This window comes from Colossoma macropomum, unplaced genomic scaffold, assembly GCF_904425465.1.
Source record: "Colossoma macropomum unplaced genomic scaffold, Colossoma_macropomum, whole genome shotgun sequence".
NCBI lineage: Eukaryota > Metazoa > Chordata > Actinopteri > Characiformes > Serrasalmidae > Colossoma > Colossoma macropomum.
In genome coordinates, this window is record NW_023494800.1 from 12360083 (window position 1) to 12381495 (window position 21413).

The window sequence follows — 21413 nt, forward strand, 5'->3', positions numbered from 1 at the left end:
GGAAAAAATAGCATAAACGAACAAAAGGAGACATTTGGAAAGAGACAAAATACACATTAACACAAAGTAAAGGGAAAAAAATCAAACACGAGGGAAACATAAGGAGAGATACACAGGGAAATAATATTAATAGAATATCTTCTTTGGTATCACCAACGAAACCGTTCCATTTGTTAACCATTCATACTCCGTCACCCTCAACTGTCTTATTTATCAGTCTAATGACAACCTGTTCCCTGCCTAAACTTACATAAGTGTCAATGTACCCCTCTGCATTCATTTTAAAAGACTTTTAAAAGTTTTTAACACACAAACATACTAAACATTTAACACAAACACACACAGAAAAATATTGAAAAATAGAAAATTTATATTAACCCATCCAGAAGATATGTCCTGATTAGAAAAATGATCCCAAGCATCAGGAGTAGCAGCGAGAGAGCAGGAAGGGGGGAAGAGAGAGAGAGAAAAACAAACAACAGTTAAAACATTGAGTGGTGACATCATAGCCACTACTCAATAAACCACATACAGGCACATGTAAATAGAGGTGCACTGTGAAAAGCCCGTTTCTGCTTACAAAACGTCCACAAACCACTCACGCGGTTGTGTTTAAGCTTGTGATTTTAATGCATCTCCCCACCCACCACAAGATATAGACAACACAGCAAAGCATGCACTGATTTCTAAGAAAGTGTTGATGGACAGCAAGGATGAACATGGACATCCAAGCAGTAGAAAATGTGCTGACAACGAAAGCTGAATCAAATGTCTATAGGACTGTGTAGGATGCAGTAAAAACATGTAGAGCATGTAAGAATAATGGATATATAGCTAAGAGTGTCTATGACTTTGAGGGGTCGTTCTGATCTTCTTGTACCTGGTCTCCTGCAGCCACTGGTGGAATGCATTTGCATGCTGAGCAAACTCCTGTCTTAGCTTATCGTTCTCTTCCTGCCTTCTCTGCTCCTTCTGCAGCTCCAGCTCACGCTCCTGTAAAACACAACAAGCGACTCAACAGTGTCTACTTTTCACTAGGGCTGTACAATGTATCATTTGTTGGCTGCAATATTGATGTTGCAACATACAAAATATACAAACTCCGAGCAATAAGTTTTGCTTGAGCACTATGAGCATCCGACCAATCACAGTTCTAGATCATTCAAAGTAAGGCAGGCTAAGATATATCAAGGAATATCACAATCACAGTCCTAGCATTTTGTCCATGTGTGCTGCCTTACTTTGCAGGATGTTTCAGACTGTCCTACCATTGCTGAAAATATTAAGAAACAATTATGCTGTATGCAAAATCTTATCTTCAATCAATAAATCTTATCTTTACCTTGATGATCTTTTGCAGGTTCCTCCAGGTCTCCTCTAGGGCCTCCATGGTGAACCAGGTGTATGGGTTGGACACCACCTGATAGCTTTTGATCTGTCTGTCGAGCTCAGCAAGCTGGTTGAAGTCAGCCTCGGCAGAGCTGAGCGAGGAGCGGAAAGCATCATGGGCCTCCCGCAGCGCCCTGATCTCCTCCAGAGAGTTGCACCTCACTGGGTCAGTCAGATCCTCCTCTGCATTCTCAAACCAGCTGTTGAAGGCAGAAGCCTTCTTGGCAAAGGTCAGGAACAAGTCCTCAACCTGGGTGGGACAACAAAGAAAACAGGGTAATCGCCTTGTTACAATGACTTGCTAGAGCACTCTGAGTAAACTGAGTAGACTGAAAAATACAGAGACATACAAACATCACGACTGTTCATTCTGAAGCTTCCAGTGTGGTGCACCCCACCTTTCTGAAGTGCTCCTGAGCCTCTAGTAATTTCTTCTTGCGGGCAGCCGAGTTGGACAGCAGCTGGTTCCAGCGCTTCATCAGCGTGGCATGACGTGCCTCGATGGCTTTGGACTGCACGTGTTTGGCTGCCAGGAGTTGGTCCTTCAGGGCTGTGATGTTAGTGATTCCTTCCTGTTGGAAGGCCTGAAGTCCGGCATCAAATGTTTCCTACAACAAGGCAGAGAAATAACAGAAGAGGTAATGAGAAGCAACATCCAGCATTTTAGACACTGAGCATGTTTTAAGTTTCTCACTGGTCATACCTGCTTTGTGAGCAGTGTCTGCACCGAAGAAAGGTCACGTCCATAGTCATCAGTCTTTAGACTGTTCTCCTTCTCACCTAATCATTAACAAAAAGAGGCAGAGGTTATTAACTCTTTCAAAAGACAAATTCTACTTATTTATTTATTAAACAAACTGACATATGCAGATCTGTCCACACTTACCAATCCAGGACTCCACCACATCAGCCTTCCAGTTAAACTGCAAGAAAGCAGAGTTCTCATCCAGCTTAGCCTTCCTCTGGGCTGCAGCTCTCTCTAGTTCAGCCACCTTGCCACGCAGGGCCTTCATCTTAGCAGTGATGTTGTCCACATGGTGGTTCTCCTGAATAGACAGTTGTCAGCAGAGGTCATTCATTTTTAGCCATTTATTAGGTAAAATAAAGAATAATGCTATAGATGGATTCTATTTCCCTATTTGAATTGAACTATACCTTCTTGATGAGCTCATCTCCGTTGGCACATACATCATTCACTCTGTCTCTATGCACTGTAAAGTCAGTTTCAAATGCTTCATGCTTCTTCAGCAAGCCCTGAAAAAAAAAATTTTTTTTAAAGTGAGAATTTATCTAGCCTAAAATTTCCTTTTGTGTTCTACGGCAACTCATGCTTATGTACCTGCACAGCTGCCAGTGTATCACCATAGTCCTCACTTCCAACCAGGTTCAGCTTCTCATTAATCCAGGCTTCTTCTTCCTCCACATTTGCCACAAACTGCTGATATTCCAGCGACTCTTCAAGCCTCTGCCCTCTACAAAACACACGAACGCAGTCATATTCACCAAGGCATACTTGAAAGCCATATCACAAAATACAATAACAGTCATAATATAAGGGATAAACAGAATGAAGAATTTGGAGAAGAGCATCCAAGAGCATGAGTCAGTGTTCACCTGGCAGCAGCCAAATCCTTCAGCTCCTTCCAGTGCTCCACAAACTGGGCCAGCCTCTGCTGGATCTCCTCCTGCCCGATGGTGTTGTCATCAGACAGCTTCTTCCCAGTGTCTAGCACAGACTAAAAAGGACAAATCAATGTTAGTCTCCACTACTACAACTAAAGCATCAACGCTGGCAATACTAGCACCAGAAAAGGCCCAGGTTGCTCCTCACCTGAATGGCTGGCTCATGAGCTCCCAGCTCAGCCTCCAGTCTCTTGTGTTTCTTCCTCAGATTCTGTACTCCTGTCAAATCACGTCCATAGTCCTCCGAACTCACTAACAACTTTTTCTCTCTATACGTGGAAAAAAATGTATAGTGTGAGTTGAAAATACTCAACAATGTCAAAACATTTGAAGTCTGCACACACATCTGCTACAATATGCATACTTGATCCAAGATTCTTCATCATCCAGATCCCTGAAGAACTGGTGCAGACGATGAGACTCGTTCAGCTTGGCACGACGTCCCGCAGCCATGCTCTTGATTTTGCCGAAGCGGCCATTAACAGCATCACGCTTGTCCTTGACCTGAGAGGTGTCAAAGGCATTACTGGCCATCAGGCTATCAGCCTGGCCATTCAGATCCTTCAAACGATCCTGGGAAGGCACAAAGAGAATTATAAGTCACTGCTGAGACATGACAAAACAACTTTGCTGCTCTTGAACGCACTTGCATGATTTTATATACCTCATGTGCAGAGATGTCAGCCTCCAGAAGCTGGTGCTTCTTCAGCAGATTGTTGACTGAGGCCAGATCTTTACCATAATCCTCAGAAGCAAGAAGAGCTTCCACCTGGGGATTAATAATTAAAATAATTAAACTAAAAAGAGAACAATACATTTAAAGAGGTTGTTTATCTCCGTTCTTACTTTTATTTCTGTTTGTTACTTGCAAATAGGTCTCCAAGAGTGATCAGAGGTGTCAGTGTTAAAGGATCAATAGTGTTCTAGGGCCAGACTCGGTTTCTTAACAACAACACAACTATTGTTGATGGATTACAGCAAAATCCTCCACTACAAAAGGGTATATCCCATCTAAAACACACCCCCAAATTTGTCTAGTCCATGCTCTTTAAACACAGGAGTACAAGTGATGACACAAGCAAAACAAGCTAGCTAACTTCCCTTGTAGGAAGCAATGGTAATTTTTACCACATGTAAGATGCACACATGACACACATCTGTATGCGTAACTAGAGTTTTTTGGGGGGACTTTTCAGCCATGCTTACTTATATTACATCTGTGGGCTAATGACTGGCCTGTTGTCTGTCAGACAATTTTGATGAGCGCACCTTATTCACTTATTCTGAGCTCTGCTCTATTTACTCCCTGTATTTTGAGCCCTCACCCTAATAGCTCTACATTCCCACCCACAATCAGCTCTAGAAGTTTTCATTCAGTGTTCTTCAGTATTCATTAACGCATTTAAATGATTATTACCTCAGACAGCCAAAAGTCAAAGTCCTTGATGCCGGTGTTGAAGTTCTGCTGCTTGTTGGCCTCCTTCAGCTTCTGACTCTTCTCAGCAGATTTGTTCACCAGGAACTGCCACTGCTCATCCAGAGCAACGAGGCGAGACTGGAGAGGACAGACACACAAAGCGTGAAACACCAGTTCCTGTAAATATGAAATGTTCTACCATGAATCAGCATGAAAAGGTATTTACCTTAACAGCGTCTTCACTTCCAGCGCACGCACCTCTCTGGATGAGGGCATCACCTGTATCGATCACTCCACGAATTCGGTCAGCATTGGCATGAAGCTCGGCTTCAAATGCCTGGTGCTTCTGGTGCTTACTCTGAAAGCAGCAGAGATGAGATACAGGTAAGCCAATGAGACCTGGAGAGTGGCAACTTTGTGATTCCATACCTGTACATTCCCATACATAGAGCTTGTTCTTCCTACTATGCTTGCTATTGTGGACCACAAATGACAGACATACAGTGGGGTCCAGAAGTCTGAGACCACTAGTGAAAATGTTCCCGTTTTGAAGATGCTTCCTATTGTCAGCATAACAATGAGGGAAAAAGCAGAATCTTTGAAATATGAACATTAATTTCTTGTATTTATGTGCTATGTCCCCTTCCCCTTTGCTTAGTATACTAAGTAATTCGTATTCTTTTTAACTTGTCATAACTTTTCTTTGAAATTAAACTCTAAATCCCAGATTTTCAATGTGGCCCTAGACCCAACTGTAGATAAAATGACTTTCAGCAAACAGAGCAGAAAGTAAAGCCTAATTTGAAGAGAAACCGTCGGCAGTATGTTTACATAAATGCGTGGTTAAGAAAGAAATTTTCCCATATGTTAAGAATTACAGACAGCAATTTGTAAATGGAATTACAAAAACAAAAACCATGAGAAGTGGATGGTGTCATAGCACACCACAAGCTGTGGTGAACGTGAAATTAATAAACCACCAAACGAGGACAAATAACAAACAAACAGATACTACTGCTACGACTACACACAGGACAAAAACAAGACAGATGGAATATTTGATAAAATGAGATGGAGGGACACCATCCAGCAGCACAAAATGAACATCTGTGGAGAACTCAGAAGAGCTGGGCTGTTTTGCATCATATTGTTCCACACTGTTGTTACATCCGGTGAGAAAGAGACAGAGAGATGTAAAGAAAAAAGCTACAGCTTGCTAATACACGACACAAACTGAAGCACACTCCTCCGCTGCAAAAGCATTTGAAGCACTGCACATGGCCAACCCATTCTGAGGGCTTAACTGAGCAGCTAAAAAGAAGCAAAGCAGAATTCTTTTGAAGGCAACTCTCCATCTCTTCTCATCCTGGGACATATCAAAAGATTCTTACTCTGAGACTCTTAAACTCATGACATAACTGCTTTTAGCATCATGGACCTCGGAAGTGATGTCACCATTTTGTAGTCGGCAACATGCCATATAAGGAAGTCTGGGTCTAAGCCTTTTTTTTCCCTTTGGGAAAAATGAATGGCGTTTTCAAACTTGGCGTTTTTTTTTTTATTTTAATTACTTATCAGTCTCAAAAATCAGATCATCCAGTGATACTATTTATTCAGTGAAAAGTATATACAGGACAAAATGTTTACTAAAGCAGTGATTTTCAAAAACACCATTCATTTTTCGCCATAGAAAAACCCTGAACAGACTCTGAGTTCCTTAAATGGCCAAACCACCGACTAATCGACAACAGCATGATGTACTACATCTACTGTCTATATACTTTTGTCATGCACACCCTGAGATATATATGCAGTGTAAGGAACAGATAAACAAGACAGCCCAACACTGACCATATGACAAGACCACACCCAGCAATTAAAACTAAAACTGCTTCCGGCGGAACCAACAAATCTATTGTGAAATAAAAGTGCTTTGACAGTCTAAGTGACCATGACGTAAAAATAAATCCAAAAGAAGCAAAACACTGGGACACAGAATGGACAGATGGAGCTCTACTACATGTCTACAGACACAACACACGTAGACACATGAAGAGATCCTACTGGGGTTAGTTAGCTGACACACTACTCCACTTACCAGCAGCTTGGACAGCTAAAACAGACAATGAGAACAGAAAGAGGTTCAGTTTCATTCCCACACAAAAGTAGGGTGGGGGAGTTACAAGAGAGACAGGTATTACTGTATTTATTCATAGGGACTGTATGGTAATAACAAGGGAAACCTGTGCATAGGCTTAATATTAACAAGGTTAGATTTGCAACATGACAAACCATTCAGAATTACACAAATCTGACAAAACTCTGTCAGGCAGAGGACAGTGAGATAACTGTAGAGATTACTATAGAGTTCTACCTGGATGTTAGTGGGGTCTTTGTAGGATTCGTCAGTGGCTGTCTGAAGTTTCTCGCTGATCCAGGCCTCAATTTCATCTACATCTCTACTGAACTGCTGCAGAGTCTGAGATTCACCCAGCTTAGAGCGTTTCTCAATCATCTGAGCCTTCAGTCGGCGCCACCTGGTGGTGATGACATGCAACACACACTCAATATACAAACCAAAACAAAAAGAACTGCAAGTACAAGCAAAATTCCCAGGATTTATGGACGAGTAAAAGAAAAAAAAATGTCAGACCTGTCCAAGACCTCATTGCGCCGTTTGAAGATTTCAGGTTTTGCGTAATGGTCAGCAGAAATTAGCTGGTCGGCAAAGGACTGCAGCGCAGCAATCTTCTCCTCCTGTGACGGACAGTATGGTGTGCAGATCAGTGAGATTAATTGATTTGAATTCATATTCAAAAGCCAGAAACTGAGACCTGAACATAATATTCATACACAACAGTACTAACCTGCACATTGATGGCTTTGTCAAAGTCTTCATGTTTCTTGATGAGAGCTTCGACACTGTCCAGGGAGTCGCCCTTGTCATCGCTGGCCAGGAAGGCCTCTCTAGCTGCCATCCAGTTTCTCGGCCTGCTCACAGTCACGGTTGAACAGCTGCAGAAAACAGAAGCATGGTATTAACTCATATCCTATGATGATAATCAGTGTGATCTCTCGAGTTTTTCAGTTTCTGAAGTTGTCTGAAAACTCCTTGCTTACCTGGAGCTCCAGGCACTGATCCAGCATCATCCTGCGCTGCACCCAGGCCTTCTCCAGATCAGCCCGTTCCCTGTCCAGGGCCTCCAGCTTCTGCTGGATCTCAGGGCTGGCATAGTGGCCACGTGCCAACAGCTGCTGCCCAAACTGCTCAAAGGCCTGGAAGGTGCCAGCACGGGCATCGATCTCAGTACGGTGCTCCTGTAGAGAGAGAAGAAAAATTGTACATTTTTCATTTTGTGCTGTAACAATATAAGAAAGTAGATATGTAAAAATACAGCATTTTATGTCAGACTCTGCAGTAACAGATGAGGCACTGGAAAAAAATTCATTACCTGGTGTCTCTCCAGCAGAGCTTCAGCTCCAGTTACATCCTTGGCCAGCTCATCAGAGGACACAAGTCCTCGGATGCCATTGATCCAGGACATCAGATCTCTGCAGGAATAAGATCCAAATATGTTTTTAGTTGTATACTTTAGCATGTACTATTCATATAGTTCCACAACACTAAGAACAGTACTGTGGAACCAACTGTCCCCTTTATTGTTATTCTCATAGCTGCAATCTGCAATCTTATCAATTTATCTTCTTCATCTAAACTTGCAATATCCCATCACTTTGTCTCTTTTAAAACTCCTTTCCTCACCTGAAGTCACTGAGGAAGCGTTGGAGGTCATGTGAGTTGCCCAGTTTGTCCTTGCGCTGGTCAGCACGGCCTACCAGGCTACTCCAGGCTGTGTTCAGCTCAGTGCATTTCTCCTGGATGTCATCCACAGCTTCTGGATGTGACTGGATTAGACGCTCTGCAGTCTCACCCAGGGAGTTCACCTGGAATAGGTAACACGGTAATTTAGTCTATGGCTCTGTTATCACATAATTTGACCAAAGGCATAATGGTGACAAGCTCAGAGCATGTGGATGTGGGCACCTTGTCTCCCAGGGCAGCCAGATCTCTTTCAAAGCCCTCATGTTTGCGCTGCAGTGCCTGCACACTGGCCAGGTCATGGCCATAGTTGTCAGTGTTCAGGGCCTGGTTCTTCTCCTCAATCCACTCTTTAGTCTCATCAGCATCCCTGAAAGAGAGAGAGATGGTGATCCTCTGTTACTGTATTTACAAAACTAAATCTGTTCAATTGTTTCTTTGCACAGCATGCTGCTGTAAATCACTGTAAAAATAAAATTATGGGAATTTTCTGAAACACACATACCTGTGGAACCTCTGCACTTCGTGGGCACTCCCCAGCATGTTGCTCCTGTCCTCGGCCAGCTGCTGCAGGGCTCTCCAGCGGTTGTTCAGCTCCTAAAAAACAATAAACACGCATTAGCAGTCAAAACTACTTTGTTGTTTTCTAGACGCCTAATCTCACTGAATTAGATTCTGAAAACAGTGCCTGTTATTCATCAGTCACTAGCTAGGTTTTCATCCACGTATTACTCATGTATATTTTAATATTCTGATCTTAAAAAATTAGAAGACTTTATGGTAACAGCAAATAGAAAATAAATAAATCCAACAAACCTTACATTAAAAAGTTTGTACGCTTGCTAGTGGATACATGTTTTTCTCATAAGAACAAAATGTGATAAATGATAATGGAAATGTATGTGACAAATAAAGATTGTCTGGTTGTAGCTACAAGACAGAAGGCACCAGGTATCAGTTAACTAATGTAGAAATTAAAATGTACTTTTATCTCATCAAAGAAAAAAAATGATGACATTAGATATTAAACAACTTAATTAAAAAGACTTAAGACGCCTGTCGCAGATCTTGAGTCTTTATATTTGCCAGTGTATCTCTGCACTCTTATGATGCTAATTACAGCCATAAAAACGAAACATAATCTATGAAAGTGATGTAGAAACCTTTATTCCCTTACAAAACAAATGGAAACTCTGTACTTTGCAGTTCTTCCTGGCAAATATAAGGGTATGTAACACTTCAGTATGAAGGAATATGGGTTTATGATGATATGGAAAATGTTTAGATGCATGACAGTAACAAAAAAGGGTATTACAACAGATGACATCAAAAGTGACATGATGGTAGACAATACTGGACTGATGCTTTGGAACTCCACGTTATGGTTTAGTAAGGGTACATAATGGGAAACACAAAAGGGACCACAGACCACGGACCAAGACTGAGTGGTTAGTCCTCCAGGCACAAGGGACATGATGAAGGATTTAGTGAGGAAGGTTGCTTTAGAGAGTTGGCTCTAGAGGAGAGCACAATGGGCTTACCTTAATAGTATTAAAGTTAGCTGTTGTTTGGACAGCCATGCGTACAGACTAGTTCGTGTTGAAAAATCAAGGAGAGAAAGAGAGAAGGAAAAAAAATAAAAAATAGAAGAATCACACCAGTCAAGAAAAAAAGGCACCACAGTAGTTTACAGATTAGGTTTCCATTTTTCAGCTTACACACAGAACCAACCACCAGAGCAAAGATTAAAATGTGAGAGACCCCAAAATCCACCAAAGAAATACTCTTTTACTTTGCATGCACTATTAACACCTCTACCGTTTCCCAAACTAGGGTATTAGCAGTTTGTCAGTGTTTTAAATTTTAAATTTTAAATTTCACATTACCTTCCATGGAGATGCAGTTTTGGAATCAGCTTCATCCTGTAAAACACCAGAGGACATTTAGTCTAGTGTATTCACATCTACTGAAAAAAGTACATACAGTCAGGCATGCAGACACCCCATGCAGTATATGTACTATTAAAATGATAAAGACCTTGCCAGGAGCAGAGCCTAGCGTCTCTTGATGCTGAGGGAGGTGGAGGGAAGGGAGGGAGGTGGAGGGTAGGGAGGGAGGTGGAGGAGAGGGAGAAAACATCGGGTTAGGATTCCACATCATCAGTCTAAAAATGAAAAGCTTTACAACTGCCTTCATTCGTCGAAGCCAACACCTGCTCTAACTGTAGCACTGAACATTCCATATGCTAAAATACAAATGGCAATTATAAAAAATATCTAAAAATATAAACATTTTTATAAACCAAAAAGGTTGCTTACTTGAGCCTGCACTAATGGAGCCTCCTCAGCCATCAATCCCTCCGACTCCAGCTCTGATGCCACTTTGTTGATGTCTCGCAGACGAGACTCATTTGCCTTCAGATCCTAAAGCAAAGCACAGAAGCATATAGTGAGACATCTGATAAACTCTTCAGTAATGAGGTCAAAATAATCCCTGATGAAGTCTAAGACGCTCTCAGGTGCACTTGCAACCACGTACCTTTTGGAAGTCATCAAACTTCTTCTGCAGCACTTCCACCTGCTCCAGGTCAGAGCCCACCTCCTCATTAGTCAGAGCTCCTTCCTTCTCATTGATCCATTGCTGCAGCTCATTGGCCTCACGGAACAGCATGAACTTCTTACAGCTCTTTTCCAGCATGTCCTTCCTTTTCTCACCCAGATCTAGCAGGGTCTCGTACCTGAGCCAAACACAGAGGATGATCAGAGATGATGCACTCAACTGATGTCCCCATGATCTGCAGTCTTGCTGGATTTTGATCCAATCAGCAACTACCATTGGATTCAGTTCTGACCACCAGCATGGCTTACAGTTGACTTACTGTATGCTATAAGAGTCAGGCTGGAACAAAAGCCAGCAAGTACTGAAGCATCCAAAGAAAATAGTGTAGAAAGAGGGCAATAAGGATGAGGAAAAGCTGAGAATGACTATGTTGATGTGTCATCATTAGGCAAACTTTAAGAGAGCGAGAGAGAGATTTGGCTTCTATCCCTTTAGTGAATAGAAGAAGCATGGAAAGATGACCTTGCTAAGGAGAGAAAGATGAATAAATGGAGTACATCAATAATGCAAGGCTGAAATGGCATTCACAACATCTACAGAAGCACTAGCAACTACTAGAAAGAAGATGAAGAGAGAAATGATGGGCGGTTTCAGAGATGGAGGCTTGGTGGGTCAGTCACAAACAGCACAAAATGGAGGTGAGGGTCCTACTCACAGCTCCTCCACCTGCTTCATGCGCACAGAAACACTGCACGCCTCCTTGGTGACCATAGTCCTGCCACGAGGCAGGCCGAGCACACACATGCAGGCATTAGTGATTAGAGTGAAGAAAGGGAGAGAGAGAGAGAAAGAAGCAGAAAAAAAGAAATAAAGAAAGGTAGAGACATTAGACTCAAAGAAGGATTAGTTTTCACAGCTGGCTGACAGGAGCCGATCATTACAGGAAGAGAAGAGATGAAAAGAAGAAATTAGTTAGGTGAAAGACTTCAGCACTTCTCTGCTGATCATTAATAGTGCAGTACACCACAGATTAAATCTCAAGCGCTAACTAACTGAGAGGTTCTTACTGGTTCTCTATCTGCTCCTGGCGCAGAGCAATGCTGCCCTGTTCGTCCAGCAGGTTCTCGCGGGAGGATGACTGTGTTGGGTCTAGCTTTTTGACATACGCTGCTGGCACAAAGCCCTGCCTGTCATTCACCTCCACCTTCCACCAGTCCTGAGGAGCAGAGGCAAAATACGGTGAATTATCTTCACTGAAAAATTACATCTTAACAAGTCAAAGATCTGAAATTTAGATTATATTCTTCATTATAAGATTGTTGTAAGAATATTATAAGATTATTTAACTTATTTCAACGTATTGTTCTTGTTTTATGTAACTAGTGTAACTGTCTTATTCCACTGGCAGATAAATGAAAGTGATAAAAAAAAATAAGATATATTTTGCTTGTTTCAAGAAATAAGACTCTTTTACTGGATAAAATTACTTAAAACATCCAGAAACAGGTTAATTAACCTTATAATATTCTTAGACAATCTTATAATAAGAAATATTAGACATATTGAGCAGACTTAAGATTTTTCAGGTGCTAAGATAATGTTTTCTGCAGTGTTGCCACTCAAGAACTCAAGCTTTTAATAGAGCTCATGTTTAATAAGGCATTCAAGCAAAGTGATTAACATTCAACTCACAAAAATGCTCCATTTTAAAGCTATGTGGAGGTACCTTATTAGTGCTGTTGAGCAGGGTGAGGATGTCTCCCTTCTTCATGGTAACCTCACGAGGACTCTTCTCCTGGTAGTCATAGAGAGCCAGCACTAACTCCTTACCAGTCTCGTCATCAGTAGGGGCCACTTGTTGCTGTTGGATAAACCAATGAGCATGTGAAAAGTCAGGAATTCCTTTCAGATACATTCTGTCGATGGTTTCAAAGACAGATTGACCCACCCTGCAAGCCTGAGCCTGCTCCTTCAGGGCCTGGATGCTGCTGCCATAAGCGCTCAGATCAGACATCAGCGCTTCATGTTTCTTGAGTAGGGCCTGAAGAACAATACCATGGATCAGCACACTGGCTCAAGTACTTTCAAAGGGATTTGCTCAAGCCACTGTTTAAGTATTTTGGTCATTAAACTTAAAATCAGCTAGTCCACAGTGTAATCCTCAATGCTACACAATAACTACAGCCAGCCGAGAGCAGTTTCCTCTCTGAACACTCACCTCAGCAGAGTCCTCGTCTTTGCCATAGTCGGTGCTGCCTACGATGGGCTCCTTCTCCCTCATCCAGGACTCGGCTTCGTTGGCATCTGCAAAGTACTGCTGAGCTTGCAAGGAGTCCTCCAGGTCCTGTCTCCGCTGGGCTGCCTTATTCTTGAGGGTCTCCCAGCGATTGTTCAGCTCTCCCAGCTTAACTTTGACATCTTCGCCAGCAAAGTGGCCTGCAAGATTAAGACCCAAATAGTTATTAGCAATGTACTCATACAGGAATCGTGTGCAAATGCTAATGTCCAATATTTTTCATGTGTATATATCTGCCAATGTTAACGCATGATGGCCAAATCTTAACACCTGTCCAATGCCAATAATATTTTTAAGCAATTATTTATTGATATGTATATGATTCAGATATTTGTCGTTTCTCAGCACTCGTTTGGAAGGAAAAAGCAGCACATACCCTCATCCACCATGGATTCACCCTTCTGAGTCACAGCCTTGATGCGGGGCTCATGACCAGTGATCTCAGCCTGTAAAGCCTGATGCTTCTTTAGCAGATTCTGCACCCCAATCAGGTCTTTACCTAAGGGTGAGAGCAAAGGGGAGATTGAGAAACATGAACAGAACAACAAAATAATTCAGCATATTATTTAACGATACATTAACGGTAGCTGTCAGCTATTCTTGGTCAGGCTAAAACTTCGTCTGAAATCTGAATGGTTGACTGACCCCTGTTGGTAGAGGCAGCGATGGGCTCCTTCTCTCGGATCCAGGTCTCTTCATCCTCCACATCGCGGAAGAGCTGCTGCAGCCGAAGAGAGTCAGACAGCTTCTGCTTTCGTGCAGCCATGGGCTCCTTTAAAGCCTCATAGCGTGCCACTAGAGCCTCCTGCTTCTTCCGGATGTTATCAGCATCAAAGTGACCAGCCTCCTGGAACTGCCTGGCCTGGATGGTAATGCCATCAATGCGGTCCTGTTGAGAAGCAAGAAAAGGACACTCAGCCTTGTAATCTGGCACTGAAGGGCTATGATGACTGTTAAAACTAACTACAAATTCAAAACTCTATAGATATGAATATTAGGGCAGCTTACCTGATGGGCAGCAACGTCAGCCTCCAGCAAAGCGTGTTTCTTCTGCAAGTTCTGAACGCTGGTCAGGTCTTTGCCATAGTCATCAGAGGCCAGGTGGCCTTCCACTTCATAGAGCCACAGCTCAATGTCCTCCACGTTGCGGTTAAACTGCTGCTGCTGATTGGCTTCACGCAGCTTAATGCCTGATAGCACAACAAAGAGAACCATTAGGCTGCAGGAAAATGTCACTGTACGCAAATTTAGTTGCTGAAAATCCAAAAACCAAAGTGATACATATCAGCTTATTTAATAAACATACGGTATATCTGTATAGTTGATGCCTTAGAGAGAATGAATATATGATTTTTAAACTAGCAGAGCAAAAATACAGTTACTTTCATGAGATGTTTGTTACCTTTAAGCTCAGTGGCTTCCAGAAGTTTCTTCCACTGGGAGCTGACCTCATCCATACGTGTAGCCACCTCACTGGAGGCATAGTGTTTCCCATCAATCAGCTCCTGGCCAGATTTCTGCAGTGCATCAATGCGGCTCTGGTTGGCAGAGAGCTCCGCCTCAAAGGCCTGGTGTTTCTGCACCTTTCCTTGCAGGTTGGAAGGGTCCTGTATGTATACAAATGAATAATTGAGAGCAAGATCAGTAAAGATTAATTACTTGAGGGCAAAGTATACAACACATAAAAGCAGATACTGTCCAAACATTTAGTGAATCTGTCAAAGAGAGTGCACCTTGTAAGCCTCGTCGGTGGCAGTCTTCATTTTCTCATTGATCCAGCTCTTGAGCTCATCAGAATCACGGAAGAACTGCTGCAGGTGGAAGGAGTCCTCCAGGGCAGCACGGCGGGACTGAGCTCGCTCATGGAGGGCATTGCGCCTGCTCAGCAACTGAAACACACACATTCAGTCTTTTTACAGTGCATCCCAAATGACTCAGCACTACTGTCAGCATATACAGGAGGGGGAGAAAAGCCAGCTGTGTAGAAATGAGGAACGTTTTGGGAGGTTACTGATCACTTACAGCGTCTCTTCGGGTGGCAACATCGTCCTTGGCATAGTGGTTGTTCTGGATCAGCTTGGTAGCAAATTCATCCAAGGCCTAAACAGAATAAAAAATACAGGCTTTCCATAAGAAGACCAGCAATTTATAGGTACAAAGACAGGAAGGCTGATGTCAATGATTGGAAAAGGAAGAAGTAAATGATTTGGAAAGTTTTTTTTTTTTTAGATCAAACGCTTTACTGCAGGGCAGCGTTCAATAAGGCTACAAGAGCTGTCCGTAAGCTCATCATAACAACTGACACAAACTGAAACATTTATAAAAGCTTAGTCCAATAAATTATGACATTTTTATATATCCCTGCAGATGTTGTAAACTATGTAATAAGTTGTCATATTATGAGTATTACATTCCTGTGACATACACTGAGCTACAAAAACTATCAAAGGCTATGCCATAGATGTGAATATTACTTCAACATGGCACATGCAACCTCTATGACAAACGATGATTACTGTAATTAATGTTTATGAATGTTTGTGTATGTCAGGAATGGCTCACATAGGTATCAGCTAGCCTTATGAACACTACCTAACAGTAAAGTGTTAACAATAACTGGTAAGGAAGAAGGTATGGCTTCTTACAGTGATCTTCTCTTCCTGGGCACTGAGAGATTTTTCAAAGTCTTCATGTTTCTTCAGCAGAGCCTCCACACTGTCCAGAGAGTCACCCAGGTCCTCATTAAGAAGGAAGGCCTAAGAGACATCAGCAATGCAGTTATTTTAACACCCTGCTTCAAAGTTTAAAAATACATGATAGACACTTTTTAAACGTTTTGACACATGACGCATGACACCTTTTCTGCTGGATTTATGGCTCATTTTGTGTGATTTGAACTGAAAGCATCAATTTGAACCACAACAGATGTACAGCTTGAAAATTATTTTTTGATAAAAATAAGTGTATTATTATAAGTAAACCATGATCTGTAAAGGGTGAAAAACTCGATCACAGTAAATATTAAATAAATTGATATTAATTGAGCTAAAGATAATGCTTAGGGGGAAAATATATATTTTTAACTACTTTCAGATGGTTAAACAGGCATCTGGTCAATCTGACCAGGAATATTATTGCTGTTCCTTACAAGAGAACATAACAAGAGGGTTAAAAAAATATGGATATTCCAGTCCAAATTAACAGTATTGTGCAAGAGCATAGACTTGATATAACTTGAACTGCCAAATACAAAACAGTCTACCATCCCTTAGTCTGACTGTCAGGATTTAAACTGCACACTAAGGTGAAACACAAACCTCTTGTTTGCTCATCCAGTTGTCGACCTGCTCAGTGTCCCTGTAGAAGAGCTGCAGATCCATGCACTGCTCGTACTGCTGTCTGCGCAGCTCCCACAGCTCCAAAAGAGACTCCTTCTCTTCAGCAAGAATACCCAGCTAAACCCAAACACACATGTTAACAATGCACTGTATTTTAGCTACTATACTTTTAACATGAGACACTACTGATTGTTCATATACTGCACATCCACCTTCTCCTTCACTTCCTCTGAGGCGTAGTGTCCGGTGTTTAGGAGGGCCTGGCCAGCCTCATCTGTGGATTTGAAGCTGTCTTCATGGGCATCAATCTCACCCTGTTCAAAGGTAATGCCAAACATTGAAATGGGCTCCTTTCAGTATTATAAAAACAGTAGTTTTAACAATTACCAGACTAGTAGCTTTCAAAAGAGCTTGTTCTAAAATTCTTGATGGCATCTTTATCTTTCTCTGATCAAGCTGAGATGATGAGTGTAGGTCAAACCTTGTGTTCCTGGTGGCGGTCGAGCAGAGCTTCAGCCCCAGCTACATCATTGGCCAACTCATCAGCATTAATCAAAGCCTTCATCTCAGTTACCCAGCTGGTGAGGTCTCGAAAATCAGCAGTGAAACGCTGTAGTCTGGGTAACAAGACACAGTCTCCAATCAGGACAGCTCACTAGATTTTAGACTGGGGTTACTGCTTGAAGTTAATAACTACTTCTCTCAAATTAAACCTAAAATGACCACATTTATCAGCAGAGAAAAATCTCAACACTAAAGCAAATATCATAATAAGCTGTGTGTAAAAGAACATACCTGTAGGAGTCATTGAGGCGAGCATGACGCTCTGCAGCCAGTGTGCGGATCTGCTCCCAGTTGGTGATGAGCTCGTCTCTCTTCAAGTGGATCTGAGAGGCATTCTGGGGATGGGTCTGCTGCAGACGCTCTGCCTCCCCACCCAGAGTGTTCACCTGAGAGCACAGAAAAAGCAGAACATGCATTAGATAAGACAGTAATGATGTTAAAGGTATACACAGATGCACACGTTGCATGGCAAGAGTACACAAAATTGTGATGCCTAAAAAGCCACTTTGTCGATGCAAATGTGTGGACATGGTCCACATTGTTTGGGGTTTCCATGAGTGCTGAAACTGACCTTGTCCTCCAGGGCTGCCAGGTCTCTCTCAAGCCCCTCATGTTTGCGCAGCAGGGCCTGAACGCTGGCCAGGTCACGTCCAAAATCGTCGGAGGCCATCAGCTGCTCCTTCTCCTTGATCCAGCTGATTGTTTCATCCACATCCCTAAAAGCAAAGAAGGAAGATTTAGGTCACTAAACGGACCATTTAACTGAAGTTAAATTCCTACAGTCCATGATCTGCTATTACATTTAACTATTATTTTATTTAATTTATAATGTATTTAGAGGACAAACTGGACCAAACGGAAAAACATACCTCAAAATCACACTAATTTGAAACAACTAAAATGACTCAGTCTTGCTCTGTAAAAGACTTACCGGTTGAAGCGCTGCACCTCAGCAGCCCCAAACAGCTTGCCCTGTCTTTGCTGGGCCAGACCCTTCAGCCTCTGCCAGGCTGCATTCACCTCCTCCTGCTTCTTCAAGATGAGCTCGGCTTCGGGGTGGTTCTCCTGGGTTAGCTTAGCCGCAGCCTGGTTGACCTCATTCACACGCTCCTCGTGGGCTGCCAGGTCTGTCTGGAACTCTTCAAACTTCTTCTGCAGGACTTCAACATGTTCCAGGTCCTGCCCCAGCTCCTCTGAGGTGACAATAGCTTCCTATAGGACAGAATGCATTCTGTTTAGTTTAGGCCTCTCCTTTGTGCTTAAACCACAACACTGTACTTGAGAAGGCGCACACTGATACGTTGCAGCAGAATATAAAGCCGACATTGTGCTTAAGCTTTGGATCCTAAGTACAGAACAACATCTAACCATGACGGGATATGTTTGCAATAAATAAGGCTTATAAAGCATGCCATGTTTCATGGTTTCTGACCTTGTCGCTGATCCAGTCCAGGGCATCTTCACACTCCCGCAGGTACTGCACCAATTTCTGAGCCTGCAGAAGACGCACTCCCTTCTCCTTGGTCTTCTGCAGCAGTAGATCCCACAAACGATGCAGCTCCTCCAGACGGGTCTTGATCCGGGCAGAGAGAATACAAAAATTAGCGGAAATACTAGGCTATCCTCTAGTCTGCAGCAGAAAGTGAAACAAGGTGATTTTAGATAATAAAGGGGTTTTAGGTAAAAAAAATAAATAAATAAAAAATAAATCTGTTGTCCATACCAACAGCAAGTATGATGAACAAATGAAGAAATTTCAAAACACCAAACTGAGTGAATGTCACTGCACACATTTCTAGTGAAACCCAATGAAGAAAGTCCAATAAAGAAAGGCAAGAAGACATTTCACCACAGAGCTATGAGAAGTCACTGCACTCAAGCACCTACTTGGATATAATTTCCATAATTGACACTTTTTACAATTGGTCTCTGAGCAGTCCGGTAAGGCGTGAAAGACTGAGCCAAACATGGGGATGATTAACATAAAGCATGTTACCTCTGTTTATTACTTTACTTTAGATTTAAAATAAAAACCCACATAACCCATAAATGTACACATATTTGATCAGTACCATTCCCTGCTCTTGAGCCAGATTTAACTGTCATTTGAGTAAAGTCTCTTACACGGATGGTCTCAGATGCAAAATGGCTCTCAGAGATCATGAGGTTGCCAGTCTCGTCCAGTTTGACGATGGCACCGGAGTTGGCCTGTACTTCTGCCTCAAAGGCTTGATGTTTCTGAAGCTTTCCCTGTGGAGATGGACACGTTGATTAAGACAAAAAAAACACTCAAGAAGCAAGATCAGGATATTGTAACTATAAGAACAAGGCAGCTAATTCGGCTTTGACTCACATTTGTGATAAGCAATTTCATTTAGGATAAACAGAATAGACTGAAAGTAATCAAGCTAAATTGACAAGGCTCATTTTTTATTTTTCACTAGTAGGTTCAGTCACATTACTGAACGCATGATATGTGTTGTGTAATAACGAAACTCAAGAGCTTTTATAAGAGTTAACGTCCATAAGGCATTTTGAAAATCACAGCAAGAGCAATCATAGGACAAAGGTTGCTATGCGTTACAGCTGACAAACTTTATAATATTTAACTATACTTCCAGTTAAGAAGGTTCTTCTAAATTTGTTTAGCTGCCCAGGCCTTTATTAATATACTAAATTATAAAAAAAAAAACAAACAAACAAAAAAAACAATATGCTGTTCAAGGAGTAATCTTTGACCATTATGTGGCTAAGCGACCGCAGCTTACTGTTAATGAACCTGGGCTTGTGTTGTGCCTGATAACTCACCCTATCTGTAGTAAGATCATTGTAATGTATGACCTTACGTGGCATATTGCTATGGTGTGTAGTGAAATGGGAGAGTTAATTACTTTGGAAATGGACTGATGGTATGGAACTAAAAAACTAGACGTACCTGAAGGTTGGTGGGATCCTTGTAGTTCTCATCAGAAGCTATCTGCAGCTTCTCCTGAATCCACTTCTCCAATTCATCTGCATCACGGCGGAAGAACTGGAAGCGGTACGAGTCCTCTAGTTTTTGCTTGCGCAAGGTTGACAACTCCTTAAAGCGGCGGTAGCGGTCCAGGACCTGCTGCCGCCTCTCCTGGATGTCTTCGGCCGTCTCCAGGACTTTTACTCCACTGGTATCCATTTTCTAAAATTCACACACAAAAAGAACATTGGTTTGCTGCATCGACATGTTAGTCATATTAGTTTGTTTTCCATCTGAATGAAATAAAATGGAAACTGAAGTCTAGACCCTAGTTTATAAAAAGATCTCTGCTGGCTCTTTAGAAAAGAAACATTAAGTAAAATGTCCATGTAATTATACAAATTCCAAAAGATCAGTATTTACATGCTGATTAACACAATTACCTTATAATAGATCTTTCAGCACAGCTACAGAATTTCTGTCATTCATCACGTTTAATAAGATGGAGTTTAAAACCATGCAGACATGGCGTGACTAGAGACACGACTGGCCTGAAAAACAGCTGAGCACATGAGGGGGCCAGGCGGAAATTCCTCATGCCTCTGAACAAACATGCACAAAGGGAGTGCTGCCGTCAGCCCCCTGTGAACTACACACCACCACCCCCACTGACACTCGCTTCCAACACTCAAACCCCCTCCTAATACTCCACCAATCATACCCCAGGGCCTATGCTTTCCATAGCTTTTGGAGCACTGAGGGTCAGATTATGAATGAAAACATATATATTTTTAAAAAATACAGCTGAGCAGCAGCTGGGCCACACCCTTGTTACAGTGACCTTTACTGGTATTCCAAATGTTGGCTCCTCCCAGTCAGACTTTGCACTGCTGGGAACAGAGGACCCTTGGAGGACCATTTCTGGAGGAATGGCACAGATGTCAAGGTGACAGACAATCATATCTCTTACAGAGACATCAGCTCTGCACTGCACTAAGTGCAAAGTCATTTGGTTTTCAGAAGCTGGTATTAACAGCCAAACTGAAAACTCTAGTTGTGACACAAGTGTCATTCTGGAGGATTTTACAGATGGGTGAGAACAAATGTGATCATTCCTCTGTTCAGTGTGAGGTTCTCATGCTTTTTGGTCTTAGACTTTGTTCAGTTCATGTACATTATTTTGGCCTGTTCTGAATTTCCAGCTTTTCCACTCTGCAGGATATGAATTTATGTATTCATACAAAAATCTCGCACTGGTTTGTCTATCATGAGGTACATTGAATGACGTCTATTTAGTGAATGGAAGCAGTCATTTGACAAGAATAAGGAGAAGAAAGTCTGGCAAGCCCAAGGTCAATGGCTCAAGGCATAAAGCAAGGGCATGCTTTTAACAA

General features: G+C 42.1%; 1 protein-coding gene across 1 annotated transcript in view; it reads right to left on the reverse strand.

Moving 5' to 3' along the window:
- The window catches only part of sptan1 (spectrin alpha, non-erythrocytic 1), a 33312-nt gene that overhangs the window by 3802 nt on the left and 8097 nt on the right, over positions 1-21413 (reverse strand). Inside the window, 49 exon segments of the mRNA XM_036588177.1 lie at positions 379-396; positions 881-993; positions 1343-1639; positions 1788-1997; positions 2093-2169; positions 2276-2435; positions 2545-2643; positions 2729-2861; positions 3004-3125; positions 3221-3341; positions 3437-3645; positions 3737-3841; positions 4490-4627; positions 4716-4847; positions 6588-6602; positions 6864-7026; positions 7143-7246; positions 7357-7473; positions 7475-7504; positions 7610-7807; positions 7942-8041; positions 8253-8434; positions 8535-8679; positions 8815-8906; positions 9851-9898; positions 10196-10231; positions 10347-10379; positions 10628-10732; positions 10848-11046; positions 11936-12084; positions 12595-12729; positions 12817-12909; positions 13087-13304; positions 13541-13663; positions 13810-14053; positions 14173-14354; positions 14567-14771; positions 14898-15053; positions 15187-15264; positions 15810-15920; positions 16482-16619; positions 16715-16816; positions 16984-17119; positions 17298-17452; positions 17638-17782; positions 17998-18278; positions 18499-18639; positions 19191-19316; positions 20002-20241. Coding sequence (XP_036444070.1) covers positions 379-396; positions 881-993; positions 1343-1639; positions 1788-1997; positions 2093-2169; positions 2276-2435; positions 2545-2643; positions 2729-2861; positions 3004-3125; positions 3221-3341; positions 3437-3645; positions 3737-3841; positions 4490-4627; positions 4716-4847; positions 6588-6602; positions 6864-7026; positions 7143-7246; positions 7357-7473; positions 7475-7504; positions 7610-7807; positions 7942-8041; positions 8253-8434; positions 8535-8679; positions 8815-8906; positions 9851-9898; positions 10196-10231; positions 10347-10379; positions 10628-10732; positions 10848-11046; positions 11936-12084; positions 12595-12729; positions 12817-12909; positions 13087-13304; positions 13541-13663; positions 13810-14053; positions 14173-14354; positions 14567-14771; positions 14898-15053; positions 15187-15264; positions 15810-15920; positions 16482-16619; positions 16715-16816; positions 16984-17119; positions 17298-17452; positions 17638-17782; positions 17998-18278; positions 18499-18639; positions 19191-19316; positions 20002-20241 — 6659 coding nt within the window.